The 26985-nt window shown below is 53.5% G+C and overlaps 1 protein-coding gene across 1 annotated transcript in view; it reads left to right on the top strand.

Moving 5' to 3' along the window:
- MID2 (midline 2) overlaps window positions 1-26985 on the top strand; it is a 64978-nt gene that overhangs the window by 12494 nt on the left and 25499 nt on the right. The window contains exon 2 of the mRNA XM_042039941.1: window positions 5831-6552. Coding sequence (XP_041895875.1) covers window positions 5887-6552 — 666 coding nt within the window. The 5' untranslated portion in view covers window positions 5831-5886. The remainder of the gene's footprint in view (window positions 1-5830; window positions 6553-26985) is intronic.

Below are 26985 nucleotides of genomic sequence, written 5' to 3'. Positions count from 1 at the left end.
AAGGCTGGCACCAGCCTGGGAGAACAGGGAGCACAGCTCGGCAATGGCTGTGTCCTTTTGCAGTCGTGACCCACTCAAATAACAACACATTTGTACCTCATCCTATGCTGCAATCCTGTTGGACAAGTTGATGTCAGTAGCTGATGTTTAGCATTGGGCCCAAAAACTGCTCCTACTGCCCAGCGCCCTCCCCATATCCCACATCCCAGCCCACAGGAGCAGGGCTCGTTGTTCCTCATCAGAAGTGGATGCAGGGGGGAAGGTTTTGTGGCATTGCTGGAACCAGTGGAGGATCCATGGATTTCTGCCAGCTGCGAGTGGATTATCAGCCGTTTACACCAATGGGAAGCATGGGGCTGCAGGGCTGGCAGGAGGGGATGGTCGGCAGCGCAGGCTGGGCGGGGGCAGCGTCTTTGGGATGAGGGCTCCTGGGGTGTGTGGAAACCACTGGAATCCCTGCAGGAGTGGGTGGTGGGGTCTCTGGAGCTGGTCCATGAACAGATGTTATCGGAGAGGAGAGGGAGAGAAGTGGGGGTGGGAAATGCAGCACCTCAGACCAGAGGAGGGGCCCCCTGGGAGGGATTGGATCAGGGGTGCAGGGACCTGCTGCTGCAGGGAGGGGAGTGCTGGCTGGGGGGTTGTGCTGGACCAGGGTGCTGATGTGGCGCTGGAGCACCCCAGCTTGGATTCGTGCCTGCATGTTAGTAACTGAGGCTGGTGTGGAGTTCACACATTGGGAAATAATCCCTTTTGTGGAATGGGGGGGAGAAAAACCCCATCCGAAACTAGTTGTGCAAGCAGTGAGGGCAGAGGTGATCAGGGCACCCAGTAGCATGTGGGGGGCTCCTCCCAACATTGGAGCCTGACAGGAGACATTCAGGAGTAAGGGGACTTTGTGATGGAGCAAAATGGGATCATCCCATCAGTGAAGGCAGCAATGGAGGTGAAATTCCCAGGGGGAATAAGGTGCTGTGCAAAGGAAGGAGTTAAAGAGCACAGGTGGCCAGGGCCGGGTGGGCTCTGGTGGCTCTTCTGAAGGGTTTACAAATGAAGCAGCTGAACTGCCAGCAGACAGGGATCTCTCATTGAAGGGAGCTGCTGCCTGGGAACGCAGCCTCTTGGCTCTGCCCTTCACTAAGAGATGCAGGGAGAGAAGTGGAAATTACGTGGAGGCAACTTTGCTGTAGCACCAAGCAAATTGGTTGGGAAAATAATTAAAGCTGGTACGGAAATGCTGCTTCAGTTTGATGGATTAGGGACAGCAACACTGGCTTTTCTACGGGAAATCCAGTTTAACTGCAGCAGGAGGTGTTCTTTTACTAGTACAGCAATAAAGTGATTGGGGAGGGCAGCTGGGAGACGGATCATTGGGATTTTCAGAAAGCCTCAGACAAATTTGTGGAGTTATTATGGTGGGAGGACAGGGCAAGTTCTGTTGGGTGTGTTCAGGTGTGCTGGGAGGGAGGAGTAGGGGCGATGATGTGGCCAAGGGGTGCTCTGTGCTGCCCTGGCTGGGGGATGCTCTGTGCTGGCTGCGGCTTTTGAGCTTCAAATTTGGTGTTAAATATGCACAGCTGATGCAAATAAAGTACAGAAAAATTAGGTAACGCTGGATGTGAATGGCTGGAGGAGCCTGACGGCCCCCCCTCTCCCTGGGGTGCCTTCCTTAGGTCAGAAGCTGTTGCTGGTTGCACGGCGGGGTGCTGTGTTCCCTCCTAGGGCCCTCCTCCTGGACAGGCCCGTGCCAAGGGCGGATTCAGGGAAGCTGGCTGGGAAGGCTGATGCTGGCAGGAGTGCAGGGTCACTGACCTGTCCCCCTCGAGCTCAGAAGGGGTCCCTGCTGCCGCGGGGGCTGCGCCGGGCTCCTCGGGAACCGATGAATGAGATGCGGCTGCTGCACGGGCTGTTCTGCCCTCCCCTCCACAGTGATCCAGTTTTGAACTAATTTTCCCGAGGACAACAAAAAGCATAGAGACAACTGCTGCCCAGATTTTGTATCCTGCTGTCGCTGAGCCAATTAAGGAAAGGGTTGCCATATTTTATTACTTTTTTCATTAATGCACGGGTGGAGCAGCATAGCTCTTCTAAAGCCTCATTCTTGGAAGGGGCTGAGCAATCTCTGCTGGAGCTTTTTAGCGGGAGGGGAAGGAAAAAAAAAGAGGGATAAAAAGGGGGAGGGGAAATAAATAAATAATCATACTTGGTGTGGAATATACCAACCTGCAGAATTAACATTTGTCTGAACAGGTCTGGATATCCTTATGTGGGACTCTGAAGGCTGGCCAAGCTCTGCCCAGGGTTGGTGCTGGGGGAGACCAGAGGGAACTTTATGTGGTAAACATAAAATGGAAGACAGGTAAATATGGGGCCTGGATGCTCCTCGAGCGGAAAGCATGGATTTTGGGTTGGCTGCCTGTGCCTCAGGTGATGTACACCAGGGTGTCCCCCCTCCTGGTTATGGATGGGGTGATGTGGGCAGCGTCCCTCCTTCCATGTCTCTCCTTCCTTCTTCCCTTGGTGCCAAACCTCTGCATCTCTCCTGAGGAACCTCTGAGCTTGAGATGTTGATGAAGGGCTTCGATATTGTGAAAATAATAATTTGGGGGAAGAGGTGGGGGAACCTTTGTATCCAGGAACCCTTGGTGAGCACCCCTGGGGCTCACCACGCTCCTGTGCTAGGTTGGCACATAGGTTTTGGAGCCCATCTGGGCTGGAAGTAAAAGCAGCGGTCACTGTGTCCCAGAGGACCTGGCACTGGCCCTGCATTGCCCTCAGCTCTGGCCACCCTGGGCTTCACGGCTCTTCTGTTTTGTTAGTCATTGATTTTTTTTTTTCCCCTGGGTTTTGGGCAAAGCTCAGATCAACACAAAAAATGGTTGGTTGGATGTCATGTGTTGTTATCCTGCTGCTGCTGCACATCATCATTACAGGCCAGCATGAAGAGGACCACTGACCCTTGAGCACAAGTGACACGGGGCTGTCTGTAAACAGTGTTACTATTTTATAACTCTTATGTTTAGGGAGTTAATGACTCTAAAGAGAGCAGATTTTAATCTAATCAGCTATTCCTTGTGCTCTGTCAGTCCTGGACATCAAAGAGAACATCAAAGTGAGCAGCGTGAAAGGCTCTGATGGCAGCATGGCTGCTCTGCCAGGTGCAGCACCATGAGCAGGGCTCCCCTCCCTCCTCCAAGGGGCTCCTGCACCTCTGGGCAGGCTCCTGTACCTGCTGCTCTGCTGCCTTCAAGCAGGCTCCTGTGCTTCCTCCACACCTCCGAGAGGGCTCCTGCTCCTGTCCCAGCCTGAGGCTCCTCTTGGATATGTCACAGGTGAAAGCTGTTGTCCCAGCAAGGAAAACAAGGTTAATATACAAATGTCCCTCTGTAACAAAAGCAAAGGCTGTTTAAACTTTTTACATTGTTTTCCCTTGGATAGCAGTGGAGCTGCATGTGAGGCTTAGTGCTGGATGTGGGAGCTTGTGGGAGTGTGAGACATTGCTCCACGGGACAGTTGGCTCTGGAAGGGTGTTGGGGAGCCTCTCACGCCAATCCTGATTTTTAAATTCTTTTCCCAGTCTTGGTCAGGCTATGAAACAAATCCTGTTCTTGTCCTTGCTTTTTTTTCATCTTTGTGTTTGCTAACCAGAGAGAATCTGTGGGTGCTGTGGGGAGGTGGGAAGGGCTGTGCCCCCTCAGCTGGGCTGGTGCAGGGGGTGCTGGGCTCTCAGGGCCGGGCAGCTGCTGTGTCTCTGGTGCCCAGCACAGTGAGGGATGGCGTGGGAAGTGTTCCAGCTTGAGGGCCCAAGGGCAGTGCCGGGAGGTGCCCGGAGTGGCGATGGGGGTGTCATCGCCGTGCTTTGGGACCCCTCATCCTGCCAGGCGTGGGGGAGCCCAGGGGGCCTGGGGCAGGCATGGCACAGTGCAAGCAGCCAGGCACAGGGCCAGGAGCGTCTCCTCCCTGCTGCTTTCCCATGGCTGCAGCGGCTCCGACGCTTCAGGAACCTGCTGGGAGCTGTGGAGAGGAAGCTGCTGGGAGCTCGTGTGCTCCTCTGCTTGTTTGGATGCAGCTACTTCTCCACTGTCTCTCTTGGGGAAAAGAAGAATAATTATAAAGAAAACGTGTGTGTGTGTGCGTGCAAGGCTGCATTTGGCCAGTGAGAGCTGCTGCAGCATGAATGTATCAAAATATCCAATGGATTTATTTTATAAGCCCCTTGAGCGGGTGCAGGAAGAGCTCAAGGCCTCCTCCAGGCACTTGCAAATCCTGTTTCAGACGATTGGGAAGAGATGGTGTGACAGGGTGGGTGTGATAGAACTGGTGTGTACGGTGGGATGGGGCAGGTCCCAGTGTGGCACCTGTGCCATTTGCAGCTGCTGGCAGCAGCCTGGGGCTTCCAGCAGCCAGACCCTCTCCTGCTGCTGGGTCATCCCCCCTTTGGTTACAGCCCTGTTTCATAGAATCCAGACTGGTTTGGGTTGGAAGGACCATAAAGCTCATCCAATTCCGATCTCCTGCCATGGGCAGGGACACCATCCACTATCCCAGGGTGCTCCAAGCCCCATCCAAGCTGGCCTTGGATGCTTCCAGGGATTCACAGGTTTACTGGGCAACCTGTGCCAGGGCTTCCCCACCCTCCCAGGGGAGAGGGTTTTTCCTCTTCTCCCCAAGCAGAGCCCGTGCACCACTCCAAGGGTGTTCCTGGGGTGGGAACGGGGCCGGACTGGACACCACGTTGCTTCTCACGGGGTCAGTTCCTGCAGCAGTGCCAGGGTGAGGGGTCCCTGTGGCTGTGACTGAATGGGGCTCTCCCCACATCTATGCTGAGGGACAGCGCCGTGTGTGTGATGAGGCATCACTTGGAGCCTGCCTTGCTGGGGCTGAGGGGACCAGGAGGTACCACTCGTGCACTGGGTTGTGGGTGAGAAAGGAGAGGCTGGATCTGGTTCCATGTCACTACATGGCTGCTTGGGAACACGCTGGGATGCTGCTGGGTAGCACTCGGGGTGCAGCTCCTGGTTTGCTCTGCAAACTAGAGTTGGGAGCAGCAGGTTGAGTCGCCTGCTGGGAGCTGTTTTCCAGCCTCGTGCAAGGGAAGGGAGCTAAAAATACAGCTTGTTTGTCTCCAGCTGGAGTTGATTTAGGCATCCCTGGCTGTTGTGGAGTGCAGCGGAGGACAGCCAGTAGTGGAAGTTTGCTGACTGTAATTTCGCTGCTCTGCCTCCCCATGCTACTCCAAAAAGCAATGGCCAGGAAAAGCAAGGAGCAGGACGGCGTGTTAAGAGCTCCCGACCTGCTCTGCTCAGAGTTTCCACGACTTGATTTGCCTTTCCCCCTTCACCAGAAGCAGGCAGGCCTGGAGCTGCTGGAGGGGATGTTCAGAGTTTTATCTCTGCCATGCAGAGCAGCCCTTCTGCGTGGAACGCCAGCACGGCCCCGCCCCGCTCTTGGCAGCGTACACCAACCCAAACACGGAATCATGTGGTTTCTCCTGGTTTTGTGTCCTGTTTTTATGGTCCAGGTCCTGCTCTGGCTGGGCTGGAAGGTGTCAGAGGAGCTGCTGCTCCTCCTCTCCCGCCCCCTCCATACGGCTCCTGTCCCACTGCAGCTCCAGGCTCTGTCCGTGTGCTGTGAGACACCTCAGTGAGAGGCTTCAGCCTGCGCTTGCAGGGGCCTGGCTGGGCTGGAGTTGACAGCGTCAGAGTGCAAAGAGCGTCAGGGTGCTGTGGGGGTGATGTGTCCAACCCCCCAGGCACCTGCTGCTGGAGGAGAGGAGCAGCCCAGGAGTGCAGCTGTAGCTGCTGTCTCACATCTCTGTGCTCCTTCCTTGCAGGTTCCTGACTGCCTTCCCTGGTTTTTGATGCTGAATCAGGATTGTGTTAACTAAAGATGGAAACACTGGAGTCAGAATTGACCTGCCCAATCTGTCTGGAGTTATTCGAGGACCCCCTCCTGCTGCCCTGTGCCCACAGCCTTTGCTTCAGCTGTGCCCACCGCATCCTGGTGTCCAGCTGCTCCTCCAGCGAGTCCATCGAGCCCATCACTGCTTTCCAGTGCCCCACCTGCCGCTATGTCATCTCCCTCAACCACCGGGGCCTGGAGGGCCTCAAGAGGAATGTGACGCTGCAGAACATCATCGACCGCTTCCAGAAGGCGTCCCTGAGCGGCCCCAACTCCCCCAGCGAGAGCCGCCGTGAGAGGACCTATCGCAACAGCCCTACCATGTCTGTGGCCGGCGAGAGGATCGCCTGCCAGTTCTGTGAGCAGGATCCGCCCCGCGACGCCGTCAAGACCTGCATCACCTGCGAGGTGTCCTACTGTGACCGCTGTCTGCGGGCCACACACCCCAACAAGAAGCCCTTCACCAGCCACCGGCTGGTGGAGCCGGTGCCTGACGCGCACTTCCGCGGACTCACGTGCCTGGAGCACGAGAACGAGAAGGTGAACATGTACTGTGTTGCTGATGACCAGCTCATCTGTGCCTTATGTAAACTGGTGGGCCGCCACCGGGACCACCAAGTGGCATCGCTCAGCGATCGCTTCGAGAAGCTGAAGGTAAGGACGCAGGATCCCTCCAGAGCACTTTGAAGCTCAGTCTTTATGTGGGAGCTGAGGTTGCTGTGAATGCGGTGTGAACCTGTGTGGATGGTGTTTGACCTATATAAAGTTTGAAATCCCTCCCCGTCCCCCGTGCATTCTGAATGAGCTTGCAAAACACTTTTAATTCCTTTTTTTTTTAAGTGATAAAAACTACAGCAGGTCCCATCTGGGGTCATGCTGGTGAGGCTGTGGCTGTGGCAGCAGTCATGATCCCATTAGAACCCTGCTCACACCTTTCTCAGCTGCTGCTTCCTCTGGCCTTTCTCCCTTCATGTTCCAGGCTCATTCTGCCCCAGAAGTGCTTTTCTTGGATCTTTGACCTGTTCATGTTCAGAACAAAACACTCTCTCTGCTCTCATGTATTTTGAGGGCAGAAGGAATACTTCATTACTCCAGCAAAAACGCAGAACATTTGGGGTTTTTTGTGCAGATCAGATTATTTTTTCCTCCTTCTTGTTAAACAAACTGATGCCTGGAAAGAAATCTTCCTAGATGTCCAGTTTCCTGGGCTGGTTTCCCACCTCCCCATCTCCAAACTCCCCTAAACCTGCTGTGAGGTGCCTGGTGCTGTGACTGAACACCCCCGATGGCAGGAGGAACAGGCGGTGGGATGTCCTGGGTGTTTCTTCCTTATGTTCCAGCCACCAGGTTTGGCTTTGGTTTAGTGCTGCCAGATGGGGCCTGGGGAGGCTGGGCTTTGCCTGCCCCTCTCCCATCTAGTCATGCCTCACCTAAGCTCCCCCAGTGTGCGGAGCTGCGCCAGCAGCCCTGTCCATAGTCCAGGACATTCTTTTTCCATGAGGAAATGTCTCAATTAGCAAATTGGAAACCTTCGAAAGCAATGACCGTGTACGTTTGCATGCAATAAAACCTGGGCAGAGAAATTAAAACCTTGGAATATTCCTCCCCAATCCGACCTGTGCCAGCCAGGCAAATCCATCTGAGGAAGCCTCGCAGGCTGCCAGAACACTATTCTTTCCCCTTGTCAATACGAGTCTGAAGTGATTTTGGCCGTGGAGGGAAGCTCTCCTCTGCTGGAAGCATTCTTGCTGTGCTCTGTATCCTGCCCAGCTCTGCAGGGCTGGAGCTGCTTGGGGAGCAGGGGCGAGGGTGGCCACAGCTACCTGGGGAGAGGACCTCGATGTGTGTCCTTCCTCTGGTTCATCCTCTGGCACATCCCTGCCTCTGGCTGTGCATTGCTTGGGCTGGGTTTGGGTGCCTCTTTTGCTGACACTCTAGCTCCGCTGCAGGAATTGCTCAGGATTGATGCCCTGGCAGTGCTGAAAATTCCTGCAAGTACCTGAAATAGTTGAAATCCTTAAGTATGTGCTGATAGGATGCCACTGCCTGGGAATCTGCGGCCAGGGGAGCGGCTGCTGCCTCCCGTGGGCCTGCCCTGTGTCCCGTGCCCACGGCAGGGCTCTGCCCCTCGGTCCCCTCTTCAGGACGTCACTGGTGAGCTCGATGGCTACTCCCAGAGCTCAGCAACACTCTGGGGCAGCCAGCAGTGAGCAGATGCACTTAATCCCTGGCTTTGATCCTGCAGCTTGAGTGAGCTGGGAACGCCTTTCAAGTTAGATTTTTTTGATGGAAAATTGGGTTTTTGAAGCGAGTAACTTCCTGTTGTCAGAAGGGCTGTGCTTTCCACAGAAATCTTTGGTGGGGAATTTTTTTTGTCTCTTTAGAGAGCTGAGTGCCTGAAACTGGACTGGTGTGTGTAAATGAGAAACCTTCTCCCAGTGCTCCCCTTTCTTCCAAGCTGTTTTTACGTCTGAAGTCTGCAGCGTGTGACAGCAGCCTGACTTCCTGTGAATGCTCTGCAGCAATCCATCCATACTGTATTATACACCTCCAGATGTTTCAGGAACCATCTTTAATCCCTTTAATGTATGTGATGGGTTTATTTTGTGCATGTTCAACTCCATTTGTTTATGTTGTAAATTACAATTCTGGCCTAAGTGAGCAGTTTTCTTGGTTTAAGCAGGGACCACGTGGATGCCAGGCAGGATGGGCCAGAGGATGGAGTGCTGGATCATGTCCAGGAGCTCTCTGAAGCTGGGGTGCCTGGGATGGATGCAGTGACATTCTATTTCCCTGGGAAGGTTCATGTCAAGGGTTATCAGCTGCAGAGATCCTGAGGGAAGAGAAAAAGCTTCTGGGGCAGGAGAGTGTCTGCAATGGAGCATCTGTTTCACAGTGCTGTGCTGGCACACCTGGAGAGCTGCAGGGAGAATGGGTGATGAAGCACTGGTGGTGTTTCCCACTGGTGAGGCAGACGTGGGATGATGTAAGGATGAGGTGAGGGGTGCCAAGGTGCCCTCAGGAAGTGCTCCTGAGTTAACATGGCACATTTAAGGCCAGTCCTGCTGTCCCCTGCAGCCCCTCATGTGGTGGGTGAAGCATCCCCCAGCAGCATGGACTGGGCTGGCTCCTTGGTGGGGTTTGCCTCCACTTCCCAGAGTTTTCTATGATGAGGATGGTAAAACACTGGCACAGGGTGCCCAGAGAAGCAGTGGCTGCCCAATCCCTGGAAGTGTCCAAGGAGAGGTTGGACAGGGCTTGGAGCAGCCTGGGACCGTGTAAGGTGTCCCTGCCTGTGGCTTTGAGGTCCTTTCCAAACCAAACTATTCCATGGTTCTCTGATTCCCTAGCCTGACAGCACCGATGCTCCTGCTGCCTGAGCTTGGCCAGGAGTGGTCCGAGCACATCGGGATGTTGGTGCTTGTTTTCCCTCTCTGTGGGTTCAGGAGGGGTCGAGATGTTGAGCACAGGCAGTGACAGAGCTGTCTGCTGGCTCAGCTCACCGGCTGGAAGTCAACATTAAAGATGAAATTAAAACTCTGTGTAGATTAAGAGCAAAACTAATGGCCTGACCTAGATACAGCGAGTGCCCAGGACAGCAGTGCATTATCTGCCGAGTGAAATCTCAGCCAATTATAAATTCAGATTGCCTGGAACTTGCAATTAGCATCCTCTCTGTGGTGCCTGCCTGGGTCCTGCCCGCGCTGCTGTGCCAGGGCTGGGGCAGGGTACACTGAGGGACACAGCAGGAGTGCTCTGTGTGCAGAGCTCCAGCTGACTCCTCCGTCCATGATTTCTGGTGGCAGGAGTATTTGAAGAAAGGACTTCACCTTAATTACTGGCCACTGCCTGTGGCTTTTCTGTGAGCTCTGCTCCCTTTAAAGAGACAGAAGGGCCAGCTCTGAGGAGGCTTTTCCTTTGCTGGTGCTGAGTCTTCTGTAGATTGCCAGGCTGTAAATATGCAAAAGAAAGAGAAAAGCGGTGTTTTGTAACACATCCGCTCTGTGATAGAGAGAGAGCCCTGAGCCAGGTAGAAAACCCATCCTCTGTTACCTGTCAGAGCAGCGCTGCCTCCCATGGGGCTGTGGGAGTGAGACCAGGATTAACAAAGCCTCCCTGTGCTGACAAACTGTGCAGAGAGCTGGTAGTGATTCCAAGGCTTTTAGGAGAGTGGTAGGGTAGAAAATTGAGGAAAACCCTCCATCGTGCTTCCACGTGGGACTTGTTCACCTGGGAGCTGTGAGTGCGTTCCCACTGGTGCAGGGTGAGTCACAGATCGCTGCTTGATTTATAATTTACTGCACTGCCATGGGGCTCAGAGGAATTTTGGTGTGCATATCTCTACTTCTTCACACCAAGAAGAGTCAGCTGAGGACAAGGGCTGCAGTTGTGACTGCTGAGACTCCCACACAGCAGATGGGGGCTGTTCCCAGCAGGAACAGAGCTCTGGTGGTGTCAGAGCTGTTGCCCCCTGAGCCCTGAACCAGGGATGCTTTTGCTGCTTTATTTCCAGAAGGGGAGAGAAGGGGATGCAGCCCCAGCCAAGGCTCGCTCCAGGTCGGTGGTGGTGGAGGCTGGAACCCCCCGCTGCTGTGGGGACCCCAGGAGGGGACACGTGTCCCCACAGGTGCCACAGCCTCAGCTGTGTGGGCAGGGGGGCTTTGGGCACCCCCTGCTCAGCTGTGAGCTTCTCCACAGCTCTGGGTGTTTCCAGTGTTACCTCAGGGCTAGTTTGTTATCCAGTGACCTCCCTGAGCAGGGGGACCTGTGCCACACACCAGGGTTGCCACCGCAGGCTTCTCAGCCCCGTCAGGGGCACAGCAGCGAGTGCTCAGCTGACACTGGACACCTGGAAGAGATCATTGTTATCCCTGCTTGAATATTGATTGTTTGGAGGTCACAGGGGCCAGGAATCAGCGCTGAGGGCTGGGATCTTTGATAATTTTCTTTTCTTCCCAGAAATCATCTTTTTAGGGAGGGTTTGCCTTTTTTTTCTTACTAATAACTAAGCTATTATAGATACTGAGATAGCAGAAGTGCAAAACTGCGTTGGTTAGATTAATCTCTTGCTTTTTCCAAACCTACATTCGCCTCCAAAATGATTTCAGTGTTGCTATCTCAAGAGCAGCTTGAGCTGGAAAATGAAAGCATAAAACTGTGTGAAAATCACTCGGTGACAGTATGTTTGGGATGAAGCTGGAGGATTCATCTCTAGCCTTTATATCCTGGGAGATGGCAGGCCAGAACTGGAGTCCAAGGTCTCTGGAGGGAGAAAGATGGTTGGCAGATGAGGTTCTTTTTAAACAACAGGTGTCACCTTCTTTGATCAAAGCCCCTGTGTTTCTGCAGCAGGGTCTGGTTACCTGCCTGCTTCTGCAGCTGCAGGTTGTTGAGCTGCTCGCCTCCCTTGCAGGTGACCCTCTTGCACTGAGGGGCAGTGGAGGGTGCGAGCCTCCATCCTTCCCCATCCAATGGCTGTGGTTCTAGAGAGCTCACGGCTGCTGCATTTTCTATTTTATTTGGGTTTTTTTCCCTCTTTCTGCTCCTGGCACTTCAGCCATGTCAGTGACAAGCCCTGCCTGAAGCCAGGCTGTGGTGGGCAGAGCTCATTGGGATGGGATGAGGGGTCTCAAGCTGCTTGTGTTGGAAGGTGCCACCCTGTGAACACCTCATTTGGGGGAAACAAAGTCTATTTTTGCTTTAAACAAATGCATAGCCAGCAGTTTTGGAGAGCATAGCCCTACCTGGAGGCTGGGCAGCAGCACTGGGATGCAGGGTTGAGTGGAGTGGGCCGTGCTGCCCGCTGTGCTCCTGCCTGTGTGCCCCTGCAGCTCTGGGGGCGCAGGGGGGCTGCTGCGAGGCCACCAGCCCTGCTCACCCAGCACCGCCTCCCTCGCAGATGGAGGAGCAGCAGTGCTGTCCCTCTCCCCACAACTGGCAGCCCTCCGTTCCCAAAGCAACTGGCAGCTTTCCTGAAAGATTGATATTCCTGCCCTGAGTAGCTGTTTAATATTCAGGATATATTGCATTTGGGCACAATGAATATTCACGAGTGGGAATGAGCAGAGCTCAGCTGATGCTCCTGGCTGAGTGTGGGGGGGGTGACGCTGCTCTCCTCAGGCTTTGCTCAGTGATTCCCAGTGTGTGCATCCCTGGAAAATGGGTCCCAGCAGCCTTCAGTAGCTTTGAGTAATTTTGGCTATGTGCAGTTAAGTGTCAGATGAATTTCTCAGCAGGCTCGAAACCTTGCTCTGCGATGCTGAATATTGCTATTATTATCACATTAGCCTCTGAAACACCTGACAGGTGTAATTAAGTGATTTTACCTTGACAGCTGATGTGTTTTTTTAAAAAAACAACTTTGAATATCCAATCGGAGTAGTTTGACATGCCCTTTTGTAGAAATCAATATGCAAGAGCAGCACATTTGCTGATAAATCCTCCTGTGTCAGAAGTGGGTATGGATCTCGGGGACCTTGAGAAGGAGGAGTGGGGGGAGTGTCCCAGCTCCTGCTTTGTGCTTTCAGGATCTCCAGGGAAACCATCCCCTTGCTGAAAGGTGCTTGCTGGCTACTGTGGAGCTGGCCATGTCCCATAGAGCTGACAGACTGCTGCCCATGGGAGCTGTGACCTCTCACTTGACCTCAAAAGGTCTTTTGCACCCCAAAGGATTCTGTGAGCAGTGGCAGATCAGCCCACCGGGGTTTGATCTTTATCAACAAACAGGTAGATCTGTGATGAGGAAAGCAGAGGTGTGTCCCCAAAATTTCCTGAGCTGGCTTCCAGTTGAGCAAGTTCTTGCGCCTCTGATATTGTTTCTGAGCTCTTGGCTGGGTGGGCCTTGGGAGGGCACATCTGGAGCAGCTGGAGAGCCCTGTCCTCGCAGGGTGTCATGGCACTGTGGTGCTGTGCAGTGGGAGCATACAAAGTCCCTATGTGTGGGGTAGGGCATTGTGTCAGGAGGTGGAAGGGGGGCTGTGCAGCCAGGCTGGATGGCAGCACTGGAACGGCACCAGTGTGAGTTCCTGCTGGCTCATTACACTAACGAGGCACTCGGTCCCCTGACCTGCCTGTCCCCTGCGCTGGGCTCTGGCCACGCACAGCAGGATTAGGGCTGTCTTGGGGTGCTCACAGTGTCTGTGGGAGCCAGGCGCCCGTTTTGGGGCATAGATTGATGTCCTTGGCTCCGCTCCTTGGAGCAAACGGAGCCTCAGATATGAGGAGCAGGGATGTTTCCAATCATCTTAGTCTCTATGGCATGGATTAGGCACTTCCTGCTCCTGCCTGTTGCCTTCCTTTCATTTGGTTGGTTTGGGAGCGTATTTTGCTTTGATGGCAGCATGCCCAGCAATGTTCTTGGGAGGGATATCAGGCACCACCACCGGCGTGAGCTCCTCTGGCCCTGACCCCGTCAGCTCTGTGCACGTGGTGCTTCACCAAATGTGCTCCAGGACGGACAGACCTGGGCAGCCGAGGGCAGGATGAGCTCCTGCCCCATGGCCAGAGGTGCAAGCGGCCACGGTGGCCAGGAAATGGGTGGGGTGTCCCAGCAGGAAGCACCTTTTCCTCCTGAGAAAGCTGTTGGATAAATCTGCATCCTGCTCTCCCCTGCAGCCTGCCATCTCCTCTGAGCACTCCAGCTTTTCCAGGCATTCACATCTGCTTGTGAAAGGCTGGGATTTGGGCATTTTAGTGTTCAAAATCATCATGATATGCAGCCAAATTCTTGTGAGCCAGCTGAACCCCTTTGTGCTCTTGTGGCATCTCTGGTTTATGGGATAAGCTCAGCAAATAACGTGTGAAAAGGTGTGTGTCACATGGGGCGTGCCAAAACAATAAATCCAGGTTCCTCCCTTGTTTCTCCAAAGGGCTTTTGGGAACCAGACATCCGGTATCCAAAAGAAAACACACACAGGTCGTCTTTCAGCATGAGTTCTTTGGCTTTGTTTGTTTATTTTTATGATGATGGTGATTGGAAGGTAAAGGTCGAGAGACAAGAGAGCCTGATGGATGTGCTTGCTGCAGCTTTGTGTCCTGCCGGAGCCTGATGTTTGTGGTAGAGTGATCCATAAAAATCTGGCCTATAATGGAAAACATCAAAAAAACAAGCCCCTTCTTTGGCCTCCCAAGGAAGGAGCCATGTCCTGCCTGAAGCTCTCCCAGTACTATGGAGAAGGAGAGGTTTCCAAGTGGTTCAGGGGTAATAGAGCTGCAGCATGACACCTGACAAAACCCAAACCTCTTTCGGAAGTGTGTTTGTAAAGTTTCATCTCAAAATAACTCACCCTGAGTATTTCCATACTGCTCAAAATGGTGTTTTTCCTGGATAACTGGTGCATGGAACCATTTTTTATTAACACTGGATGGAGGATTGTGGGTTTATTGGGTACAGAAGTTGAAAGCTGGCTATTCCCTGATGGCATCTGCAGGCGTAAAGCTGGGCCAGTGTCTTGGGAAGCTGTGAGCCCATGGTGGAGTCAAGAATGTTGATGTTTTAGGAGACTAATTACTAAGTTAAAGGCAGGAGAGTCCAAATTTCTCTTGAGCCACATCTGTCTTCCAACAGCAATGCCTTTGTTAGCAAAGACTCCTGACAGTCAGATCCAGCAGGAGGCCACGCGGGCTGGAAGATGGAAGGATGCTTAGAGAGGCTGTTGTGGAGGAAGCAGCTGGAGCAGGGGGGAGTTAGGAATGTGTTTTAGGAATGCTGTTTGCAACGTGAACTTACTGGTCTTGTTTGGAATGTGCCAGGTGAGGACAGAGAAGGTTATTTATGCATTGCAGGGGTGGAGGTGGGACACGCGTGGTGGCTTTCCGTGGCATTCTCCTCCCAGGCACTCAGGCACCAGTACAGGGACCATGAGGTATTGTCCTCCAGTGGTGGGGCTGGAGAAGAGGATGCAGTGGCATCTCTTCCCCAGCCCCTCGGCAAGCGTCAATCTGCTGACAAAAGCCAAGGGGTTGCAATTGCTGCTGTTCTCAGCCACCCCCTCCACCTCAGGAGGCTCTGGACACAGGCAAACTGAGTAAACCAAGGACTCTGCCCATTCCCACAGCCTTTGTGTATCCACAGTGTGGCTCCCACATGGCATCCACTACTGTGAGCCTCAGCAGGTCCCTGCTTTGATGCCATCCCAATGCCGGCTCTGAGCAGTGCATCAGAGGCAAGGGAGATTCACAGCTGCTGTGGGTCCCTTTGCAGTGCCACGGGCTCTGAGGGGGCCGGTGCTATTCCATCGGCGCTGGAAGAGTCCTGGGGTTTTGTTTTAATCTTCCAACTCATGAGAAGAAAGGGTGAATTTTTAGGATTTTGCCAGTAGAGCCGGGCTACAGGTGATGTGTGTGAGGCTGAAGTCCCAGCTGTGAGCTGCGGTGTGCCAGCTTCTCTGCCCAAGGGGTCAGAGCATTTCCCACAGGAATTCCCTCTCCCTTCCCATAAGAGCATGCTCACGGACCGTGCTGGGTTTGCCAGTGCCAATGAGTGCCAGTTGCTGGGGACCAGAGCAGAGCTCAGAGAGGAATCTGGTGTTGGTCCTTTGGCTGATGCTTCTGCTGGAGACAAAGTGCTGGTTATTTATGGCTTGGTCTTCTCTGTGTTTTGGCTTCCTTGGGCACATCTCCCACGCACCCCTCAGGGGAAGCCCACCCTGCAGGCAGTGTCTCCAGCAGCACACCCCCACGGCACTGCCCATGGTTTTTGGGGGTGGCAAGTGCTGCCAGGACCTGCAATTGGGGCATCTGTGTTCCTCCTTCACCTCAGCACCATCTCGGAGCCCTGCAACCTACCTCAGGTATAGGGTGGTTGTTACGCCCTGGAAGAAGAGAAATTATTGTATTGAGCTCATTTTTATCTGTTTTACTTGATGAAATGAGAGGGAAATTTTTTGTTCCCCTTCCCACACAGTGATAGTGTGGTCACTGGAAAAAAATCCATATTAAAGTTTAGGACTGGAAGGAGGGTGAAGGAGGATGGCACCAGCCCTGGGGCAGGTCCCAGGGAGGGCAAGGGCTCCATCCTCAGCAGGGACCCCCTTCACCCCATGCAGTGCCCCTGCCTTGGGAAGCCCAGGCCTCTGCCCAGGACAGGATTTGCTCAACCCCTTCCGCATCATCCCCTGTTCAAACCCAGCATTTCCATTTCATCTGATGCCACTCGGTTCTTAGAGCTGTGATTCTGAATTTCACAGTGTTCCTTGTCAGTCCCAGCAGGAAATATGTTTGGGACCAGTTGGGAAACAGAAGGGAAAAAAAATTACCAGAAGGGTTTTTCTCACTCCTTTGATCTGTCTCTATTTATTTATTTATTTATTTATTTATTAGCAGAAAGCGCAGCGAGAGCACAACTCGTCTCCTGCAATCTGTTAGCTGCTTGCTGGGTATTAGAGGATGACACCAGCTGGGCTGGTAAAAAAGTCTTAAAAAAAATAATACCAAAGCCACATTAGCAATTAAACATGTCACTCCCTGAACTCTGGACTTCAATCCATTTTCTTCCTGCTGTTTCCTCTTCTTTTTTTTTTTTTTTTTTTGATTCTCTCTTGCTTTGTTTCTGGGTTCTGGTCGGAGGCCATGCCAGATGGGGCTTGTGCCTCAGACTGATGCTCAGTTATTTTATATTCTCCTCAGGATTAATTAATGCAATGCATGAGCGACTCCTGGGCGATGGCTCCGCTACGAGGGGCGTGGGGTGAGCGGCAGGCTTGGGTCAAAACTCTGAGTGCGGGTTGGAGACGCTGAATCGTGGACTTGCTAAGGTTGGAAAAGACCTTTAAGATCATCCAGTCCAACCAGCACCATCACCTTGTTCATCACTGACCCATGGCCTCCCACACCGTTTGTTTCATGATGCTAATACAGCAGCAAGGACAAAGCCCCTTTTCTATGGGACCAGAGCCCTGAGAGAGACATGGGAAGCTGATGTGGGAACCACACCCTTCCCCTGTTCGGGGCAGCAGGAGGGTGGGAGGGGCTGTTCTCCAGCCCCATCTGCCCCAGGTTGGACTGCAGGGGCTGGGCTGGGGGTTTCCCGTCCTTTCCTCCACCCTTGGTGTGAGCAGAGCAGGACAGGGGGTGCCTGGGGGGTCCCTCCTGAGAGGCAGCCCTGGCACCGAGCTCCACTCACTGCTGGGCTGAGGCACAGTTAGAGCGCAGAAAATTAAGGAGAATAGGGAGTAATAAACGTGACGGTTTTGGGATAATTTAAATCCAAGTCATGCCCAGCCAGGGAGTTTATCATTCAAGTTGCCCACAGCTGAGCTTTGTGTAACCTTGGGTAAGTGAAGGGATCCCACACACCTCTAGTACGATCTGTGGTGAGTTCTTTAGTGCTCAAAATCTACTTTTTAAGTGTTGTAAAACACTGCAATCAAAAAATAGAAATTAAATTCTAATGGGGCTGTTCCAGAGCCCGGGCCGAGGCCTCTCATGGAAGCTGTTGCTTGCAGCAGCCCTGCCAGCACATAAATCTGTGGCGTCAGAGGGAACAAAAAGTTCCCATTGGCAAAGATCGTCTCTAAAGAAAGATGAGGGGACTGATGGGGGGAATAAAGGGAAGAAAAGCAAATTAGATCAAGATTCAGTGAGTGACCTCAGGGTTGGGGTCTGCCAGGAGGATCAATGTGGGAGGGTTATTCTTGTGCCTTGACACTGTTCAATGTTGAAAGAGTCTTTTGACCCATCGGTGGATGAGCAGGAAAGGGGCTGCTGGAGCGGGATGGGGCTGGGAGCAGGCGGGGAAGGGGCCGGGGACAAGCAGAGGGAGCAGGTGCAGGGAAGGGGCTCAGAGTGGACAGGGGGAACAGGCAGGGAAGGGGCCAGGAGTGGGCAGGGAGCAGGAAGGGAGAGGGTTGGAAGTGGGCAGAGGGAAGGGGCTGGGAGCAGGATTCCTGTTTCAGCCTTTCCATATAATAACTCAGGATCTGCTGCAGAAAACGGCCCGGGTGTCTCGGCTGATGCAGCTGAGCTCCTGGTGTGCTGGCAAAGGGTACAGAGGTGAGGCTTTGATTTCCCTGGATGTGGGAATTCCTGTTGTTCCTTCCACGTGCACAGTCCTCCTGAGGCGTTGCTCCACTGATGAATTTCTTTGGGAGCTGCTGCAGGGACCTGTGGGCTTCCCAGACTCTCCCTCCCTGCCCACTGGGGTTGGGAATCAGTCCAGGACCCCAAGGAGCTGGGATGCTCCGTGGCAGCTCCCTGTGCTGGTGATGCCAGGCCTCAGTAGGACTGACTGGGCTGAAGGGTGCCTCTGGCTCCAGCACCATCCCAGCTATCAGGGATTTGGGAAGCCCCTCCTTTGGGAGGAGAGGAGATGTGAGAGCCTCAGCTTTCGTGTCAAATCAAGCATCCCAGGGCTGGTATGTGTGTTATGCTGAGACTTTGGAGGGAAGTTCAAACATTGACTCAAATCCACTCCAAAGGCTTGGAAAAAAAACAACAAAGCGAACCCACGAGGTGTTTGTTTATTTTCTGGAACTCTTGGGATTTTCCAGCCAGCCTCATGACTCCCTTGGGCTCTGACTCACTGGGATGAAATGGAAGGCCTGCACTGGGCAACTGAGGGTTGGTAGGCAGGGGGCTGAGGGGAAGGGGCTGCCTGGGGGCTGCTGCTTGCCCCTTGAGAGCCCTTGTCCTGCTGCTGCACCCCAGTGATGGTGGCTGCAGCCTGGCCCAGGGCTCTCCCAGGGCAACAGCTGGATGCTCTTGGTCCACACTGGGAAACCTTGTGTGTGTGGAGATGGTCTGCATGTGTGAGGAGGGGTCGATAGCGACGCTGCCCCCTTGGCAGCCCACCCTGAGGGTCTGTGGGTGGCCCTGGGTCCTGCCTCCGATGCTTCAGGCTCCCCTTTACTGGCTGTATCATAGAGTAGATCTGTTTCCTTCCTAGTGCAGAGGAGAGAAGGGAATTTTTCCTGGTATCAGAAATGGATGGGTTTTTTCTCGAGAAGTGGGCAGGGGCTGATGGGAGCTTTGCACTTCTCTGGGAGCAGCTTTAGCCAAGTTTGAAGCAGCTGGAGCAGGTTTTGGCATGAGCACTCACCCTGTGCTCAGCGGGAAGGCTCCAGTGGTCCCTCCCCTCCGCGCTTCCCAGATGTTGTAACTTTTGGTGAAGTCTGCCTTGGGTTGGTTCCTGGCCTCATTCCTCGAGGTGGTCTGCAGAGAGGCTTGGGCAGCCCCCATCCAACGGCACGGCACGGGGTAGGGAGCTCCTGGAGTGCTCGGCGCCACTGGCTGGCGTATGGTCATGGTTTTGGAGGGACGAGGAGGGCACCAGGGCTGCACGTGAGCTCCCTGTGCGCTGCCCAAACCTGCGGCCTGCGGGCGCTTTGGGGCACCTGCCAGCAGCGCGCCACGTCCCCGGCCCCGGGGCAGCCGCAGCGGGCAGGGCTGTGCTCCAGGAGGGAAAACCTGTTCAGGCATTTTCTCTCGTGCCCATTGCCGTAAGACACTGGAGCTTGAGTAATCCACGGGGCTGGTGCCCGAGATCTGCTGGATAAGCCGGCACTGGCGTTGCGCCGGGGCAGCCCAGGAGCGTGTTGGGATGTGCTGGAGGAGGCTGTGGGCTTGGACCCCTGGGCTGGTGTGGGGCTCAACCCATCGGAGTCACCAGTGGTGCCCTGGCTGTGCAGGGGGAAGTGCAGAGGCTTTGCTTGCCCAGGGTTTCTGTGGCAGCCACGGTGCCACTTGGTCTGGTGGGACTCCGGGATACAAAGGCTTTGGAAGTGCAGTGTCCCCTCCACACCTCTGCAAAGTCCCCTAAAGCCCCCCAGGCACTGCCGGGGCAAAAGGAGTCCCCAAGCAGCGCCAAGGCTCTGGCCACAGAAGAAACTCCGAAAATGCCATTTGTGCCATTGCTTGGTGATGGTTTTGGTGACTTTTTGGTGGGTTGAGGCGTTTTGTTTATTTCTCCAGAGGCAGAACAGCAAAGGGATAAAGGCAGAAGGACTGGGACTCTCTGCTCTCGCGTGCACAAGGAGTTAAAGCCTTCCCCAGCGTTGGCGCGTTCAGCCCGAGGCTCAGTTTGTACCGTGAGCGTCTATCTCAGCATCTCCAGTGCTGCTTTGAACAGTCTCACCGTGGCTTTACATAAGCAACAAATCAGCCAAAGTAAGCCCCATCCCAGGCAGTTGTTGGCGCGTTGGTTCCACTTCCCAGAGAAACCCGAGGGTTTGCGTCCTCCTCTGCGCTGTGGCAGCGCCCACGACGTGACCTGCGAGCCCGGGCGTGGCTGGGCTGGCCGGGCGGGAGCGGGGAGCGCTCCCGGTCCCGGCTGCCGGCGTTCCCAGGATCCTGCCCGCTGCCCCCGCAGCCAGGTGTGGGGCAGGGAGCCCGCAGCACCCGCAGAGCTCACCCAGCCGTGCAGCTCCCACTCCCCTCGGCGTGGCTCAGAGCCAGGCAGGGAGAAACTCGGGGCAGGTTCCCCGGGAAATGTGGGATGGCCCGGCAGAACGTGGGGATGAACGTGCCCCCGGCAGCTCTCACACGCCGGTGCTGGGAAGGTGGAAATGTTGGTTCAGTGCAGGCACGTCCCGCAGGAAGCAGGAGTTTGGGAGGAGGTTATTTATGCAGCAGCTGTCTCCACAGGCTTTGCACTTCATAGGATCACAGAATATCGTGAGTTGGAAGGGACTCACCCCTTCTGGCCAGCTCCTCCACTTTTTCCATCCAAATTTGTTCTGCTAGGGTAGGCAAGGAGGGGAGACCCTGGTTCTCGTGTCATCCTCCAGCCCATGCCTGGTCCTGCTCCATGCCAGCCTCTCACACCGGGAGACAGCTGTGGATGAGAGGGGAAGGTCTCCCAAGGGGCACACTGAACTTCATTGTCCCCATTTATTCCTGCCCTGCCTTTCCCAGCACTGGGATACGGGTTTCTAAACTCGGGGTCTCTTCCTGCTCCTGTGGGCAGGAACACAGCAAGGCCCCAATGGAAGAACATTTTCATCAACGGCTCTCAATGCTACTCTCATCTGTCTTCAAGGTATTAAGGGAAAGTAGCAGGTTGTTTCCTTCAGAGAGGCTGTTCCCACGTCAGTCCAGAACAAATAAGAATGCTGGGGCTGCGTGGGGACATGCTCCAGGATCATCCTGGCTGTCCTCAGGGTATTCAGGCATCTTCGGGATAGGGAGGACTTTGTATGGCTCAGTGCTGGGCTGTGCCTTCCTGTCGCTGCTGCCTGCCTCATGCCAGCTCCCTCCATCGGGGTCAGGTGCTGCCAGGTACCACCAGGAATCTCTGGGTGCCATCAGGGCCCGGTGCCATCTCTTACAGCCCCGGTGCCCGAGTGCTGACAAAAGTGCAAGGTTTGCTGCTGCCTTTCAAACCCTGACACTGATGTTTTGTGACAATTAGTCTTGCTATTTTTATCAGTCTAATTAGCAGCGTTATTAATATTATCAAGGCACCACAGTGGTAATTATATGTCTGCTGAACATGTGCTATCAGTGCTGTTCCAATCCAGTGTGTTTCTGCCTGACATTATCCCACCATTAGCATTGTTTGTTGTGTGCTGCAGAAGATAATTTGATGCTCCTAAACGCTGCAGTCCTCATTAGCAAACTGTCCCCACGTGCCCCAGCTTTTGAGAGTGATGCCATCAAGTGGTGCGGCTTTCTTAGGGATGTTTCTCTGGGAAATCTTCCCCGTTTTGGGGGTTTCCTGTCCATCAGACTCTCCCTCAGATGGGAGGAAATCCTTGGAAGATCCTGCCCCCCAAAATAAAGCAAGCAGATCTTTGCTCTGGCATCTGCAGGAGCTTTTCTGGTCTTTTGCCTGGAAAAGGTTTAAACTGAGAGGAATCCTTCAATATGGGACAGGTGAAGAGATGCGTGTGATTCCTGACATTCTCCCGCCTGCTGTTCTGCCTCAGCCAAATGTCCTGCGGCTCCAGCTCCTCCGGCTGCTGCTGCAGAGATGGGGGAAGGAATGAAAAAGGCTCCTGAGTGTGCGCAGGAGTTGGATCAACAGGGAATTAAAACCCAGCTGCTGGAGCATTTGATCAGCTCGTTTGATCATCGGAGCTGGAAGATGAATTTTCAGGGCATACTGGGAGAGAGAAGGCTCCGGAGTGCAGGCTCTGTTCCGTCATCAGGCGCTGGCAGCCAGCTTGCTGCCCCCTCTCCAGCACGAGCCCCTGATGGGCCTGTGAGGGGGGAAAGCTGTGAAAAAGGGGGGCTGAGGAATTAGTATTTAGGAGTCTTGCAATGACTCGCCCTGTGTCCTGCTGGGAGGGGCTCGGAGGGGGCTCCCTTGGGCAGGTGGTTCTGGTGCTTCTGGCTGCCCAACTCAGTTCCTGCTGGTGGGATGCACCCCAGAGATGGCATGGGTGTCACAGCCCTGGAGATGGGTGTCACATCTTCCAGACAGGTGTTTCAGCCCTGGAAATGGTGTCACAGCCCACAGATGGGTGTTGCAGCCCCAAGATGGGTGTCACAGCCCCAGAGATGAGTGTAGGCAGGGTGGTTTCCTTCCCTTTGAGTTTCTTACTGAGCTTTTCCTATCGGATGGTGTCTGTCCATCCTTGGACGTTGTCACCCAGCACAACCTCCTCCTCTTCCTCCTCAGCCCTCATTCCCCATCTGCCTCTAGCTCTCATCCCTTCTAGCATGGACTGTCTGATTTCAGGCTCTGCCAGCTCCTGGATGGAGGAACTGAGAAAGAATCCATAGGGACAGGAGCTGGGTGCCAGTGCTGTGGCAGGTAACAGTGAGGGGGTGATAGAGGCTGTAGAAGCATGAGGAGGATGAGACACCAAACAAACCCTCAGTCTGGGACAAACAGGCAGGCTGGAGCCTGAGCCACTTGCAGATATAATTTATGCATTTATTGCCAATTAATATTTTAGATTAAAACCATGTTCTGCACTGTAACATTTTAGATTAAAACTGTGTTCTGCAGTGTTTTGGCTCAGTAATGCTGAATCCTGTGTCATGCTCACGGCATAAGTCAGGCTTGGTGTCACCCGTGTCACTTGTCACTGACCTCTGGTGCCAGGTCTGGCTGATCTCTGCAGAATTCCCTATGTCTCCTGCCTTAATTTAAATGCAGGAGCTTTAGCTTCACTCTCCAGCTAATTTTGTATTTGTAATTCAAACCATTTCTTCCCGGTGTTTAGGCGTGAATTCTGCTTCGCAGCCACTTTATGTGTTTCCCATTCAGTTTGGGAGCAGCCAGAGCTCAATCCTGACGTGCAGCCTGGGTAGTGAGGAGGTGGGGAGCAGGCACCTTCTTCAGGATTCTTCCTTACTTCTTTCTTGAATTTTGCTAATTTGGTTTCGGAGGTGAGATAGGAATTGAATGAAGTGATTAGTAAATCTTTGATAAACCCATTATCTGGTGAAAATCACAAAGTGGCTCTTTTGATGTTGAATGGAACCAGATGTTCTTTGGGAATGTATGAATCTTCCATGAGTTTCTCTCTAGCACTAAACTCCCTGCTCAGTGCGTTCCCTTTGAATTGCATCTCTTCATTTCTGCCACAGACACTTGGTTGTTTATTAAATGCAAATAGGAATTTGCGTAAATGACTTGCCAAACCCCAGATTTCCTTTAGCAGCCTCAGATGGGCATTTGTGCTCCTGAGATGATACCTCTGCTTGGAAAGGCTGTGGGAGCCTGTGGAACCCAGGCCATGCCCTGAGCCAGGTGTCACTGGTGCCCACGGGATGGTGCCGTGGCTCCTGAGGACACGTCACACCTCACAAGGTTTGCCTAATGAAACTTCGCTGGTTGTGAATCACACAGAGAGCCTCAGAGGGTGAGGAGGAAACTTTAATGGAAAAAGTTTTTGTTGATGCTCTTTCCGGTAGTTTGTCCTCTTCTGCCTTGAGTAATTGTTGGTGACACTGAGTTTCCTGCTATTCAGATGCACCCATGTACCTCACATTAAAATGTGTCAGGCTTTTTCCCTGGAAATTCCATCTTGGAATTCTCACACACCCTGTGAATATCCCAGAGGGCTCTTCACAGCCACACAGTTACCTGCAGCCAGAGCAGTTAACACGATTGCAGGTCCTTAGAGCACCCCTGGCAACTGCTGTTCACTGGAGTTCGTGTCATTCCTTGCCCTGCCCTGCCTTTCCCTGCCCTGTCCTTCCTTCCTTTTACCTGCTCTCCTCTTCCCTCCCCTCCTCTCCTCTCTTTTGAGGAAAACTTTGATGGTGTTCTTTGCCTACCGTGTATTCATAGAACTCCTTCAAAAGGTGCATCTTCTTTCCACCAGTCAGCTCTTCCATGAGGATATACATATTTATGGAATGAAGCATTACCTATCTTTTATACTGTGAAAGGATTTTGTTCACTTGGGCTTCAAAGCCAGCAGTGCCAGGGTGCTGGCTCATGCCTGACAGTCGGTCCTCAAATGTGGGGCTCTCAAGATGTCTCACGGTCTGATCTCTCCTCGAGCTGTGTTGTTGTTGGTTTGTCCTCTGGTTATCCCTGTGCCTTCTGACAGCTCCTCCAGGCACTTGGTGTGTTCTGGTTTCTAATCCTTCCCCATGCCTGAGACTGTTGCTCTGTGTTTCAGGCCGTGGGTTGTGCCTGTCCTTTGGAATCTCTGCCTTCCCAGGGTTGTGGGTGACTCCTCCTTGACCTTGCCCTAGGGCTTGCTGGGCTTCTCTCCCATCAGGCTTCTGAAGTGCTGCTGGTGGAGCTCTCTGGGCATGGGACCATGTGAGCTGTCCACACTTGGGGGTCCTGCAGCCCCCAGATCTGACAGGATGTGCAACAGGGGTTTGTTCACCTGGGCGTCTTTAGGACACTGAGGATCTTGGGAAGGATCTGCACTGCTGCCAGCCCTGGATCCTCCAGCTCCAGCAGCAAGATCCCCAAGAGGTAGAAGGAACTTGTTCCCTTGCAGCCTCCACAGAGCGATCCTCCTGTGTAGGGAGGGCTTTGGGCATCATCCCCAAGGCCACAGTGACCCAAAAGGGTGACAAATGAGTCATTTTTGCTGCACAGGAGAGACAGAAACCCGAGAGGATGGAAGGCCAGAAGGTTGAGACTGAAGGAGCAGGTGGACATCCGCAGGGTCTTCTTTCTTTTTTTCTCTCTCTCTCCTCAATTTTTGTGGTTTCCTCACTGTGGCAGAATAAAATAGGGCCATTGTTAATGGCTTACTTTTCTGATAGAAGGGATTTTTCAGGGAAGCAGGAATCACAGCAACATTTGGCTCCACTGGGGACAACAGACCTTCTTCCTGGGTTCCTCCCAAAATGAGCCCTGGGGATTTCTGGGGCCAGTGTGGGGGGACTGCGGCTGGTGGAGAGCTCTGGGGCTGCTGCCAGCACTGGCTTCTTTCACTCACCATCACCCATCCTGCAGGGAGCTCAGAGGGGGAAGCTGGGGGGCTGTTCCCCAGCCCTTGCACCCCTCGGGCTGTGCAGCTGTGGTGGTTCCTAGAGCAGAGCATCAGAAAATGACCCCTCTATAACTCCTGGTTTGGAAGGAGCCGGGAATTACTCACTAGAGAAAAATTCCTGGAAAAAGGCATTGCTTGGAGCAATGGAAATCTTTTCCTTCCACTCTGTCTTTTTAAAGGAATAAATAAAAATAGTGGGAAATGTGCAAATAAACTCAGGACTCGCTGTAGTTAGGGATTTTTTTATAGCAAATGTAGCACATTTAATAAGATGTCTGAAAATCACATTCTTTTAAGCTGAAAAACACACGGCCTGAACTGAGAACTAAAATCTTGGTGTTTAACTAGGACAGCCCCAACAAGCAGATCATGCTTAGATGACTTCAGGAATGAAAACTGGCTTGTCACAGTCTGGATGAATTGAATAAAATATTTAAACAATTTTCAACACTACTGTAATGATACAGAAAACCAGGATATTATCCAAGCGGAGAAGAATTGTTTTGGAGAGATTAAAGGATGCAAGGACTGAAGGACCTAAATCAGCCATATGCATTTCTGCCAGGATGAACCTCTGTGATGCCCAGAGGCTGCCCCATCCCTGGGATTGTTCAAGGCCAGGGGCTTGGAGCAACCTGGGATGGTGGAAGGTGTCCCTGCCCATGGCAGGGGGTGGAACTGGATGAGCTTTAAGGTCCCTCCCAAACCAAACCATTCTGGGATTCACTGGTTCTGGTGAGTGCTGGGGGAACTGGGGGACCTGCCCAGATGCAAACAGCTGCCATGGGTGTGCTGGCACCATCTGCCCATCATCCCCATGGAGGCAGCAGGCAGTGCAGGGTGGCACTGAAATGTCCTCTTGGGGCTGTTGGTTGTCCTGTTGCTGCCCCATGGCTCACTCACAGGAGTTACCCCACCCCGGGCTGGGGGGATGCCCTGGTCCTTCAGCAGCCCTGTGCCTCACGTGTGCCTCCTGACTGCTGCAGGGACTGGGGCCCAGGGCTGAGCTGCCACGTGTCCTGCCTCTCCATGACCTGGAAGTGGTGTCGAGATCTGTCCCAAAAAGTCTTGGTTGATAATGAAGGATGCAGGAGAGAGAACACCCAAAAGCTGCTGTGCTGTGCCCTGTCGTGGGAATGAAGGGAACCAGCCTCTGCTGGAAGTGTATTTGGTGGAAGTGTGGCAGCTGAACTTGTGTTTGGGCAGCTCCTGGTTTTCCCCTCCAGTTCCAGGAACTGCAGGAGTGTGCTGTGCTTTGCTGGGCTTCTGCCTTGTGCTGACTTTCTGATGGAGCTGCACACTTACAATGTAGGAGAAGGTCTGGTCACCCCGTAACAGGGAGGGTGTCAGCTGCCTTTTTCCCAACCTTTTTTTCATCTTAGCCAGGAAAACAGCTGTTGGGAGGAAGGGGTTAAAAGTGGAAGATTTGGCAAGGAGGAATACTCTCGCTCAAAGGAACCTTGCAGCTGGGAATGCTAAGAACATCAGTGTGGGAAAACTCCATTTATTATGCCTAATGCTGTTCATCCTCTGCCTGTTTTGAGAAGTAAAATTCCTGTGTAGGGTAACCCTCTCTGACAGACGTCCTGGAGCCTCCTGCTGGGCAAGAGAGAGATGATAAAAACACAGCCTTGTGATAAACTGCGTGTGCACAAAGCCCTCGGAGTTACTGGGGCAGACAGCCCTGCCTGCTGGGATGAGCCGAGCCTGGCGGAGCAGTGTCCCCGTGTGTCTC

Source organism: Corvus kubaryi, unplaced genomic scaffold (assembly GCF_017639235.1).
Source record: "Corvus kubaryi isolate FWS band 111438036 unplaced genomic scaffold, C.kubaryi_AGA036_p1.0 37395, whole genome shotgun sequence".
NCBI classification, from domain to species: Eukaryota; Metazoa; Chordata; class Aves; order Passeriformes; family Corvidae; genus Corvus; species Corvus kubaryi.
This window is presented reverse-complemented; position numbering and strand designations above follow the sequence as displayed.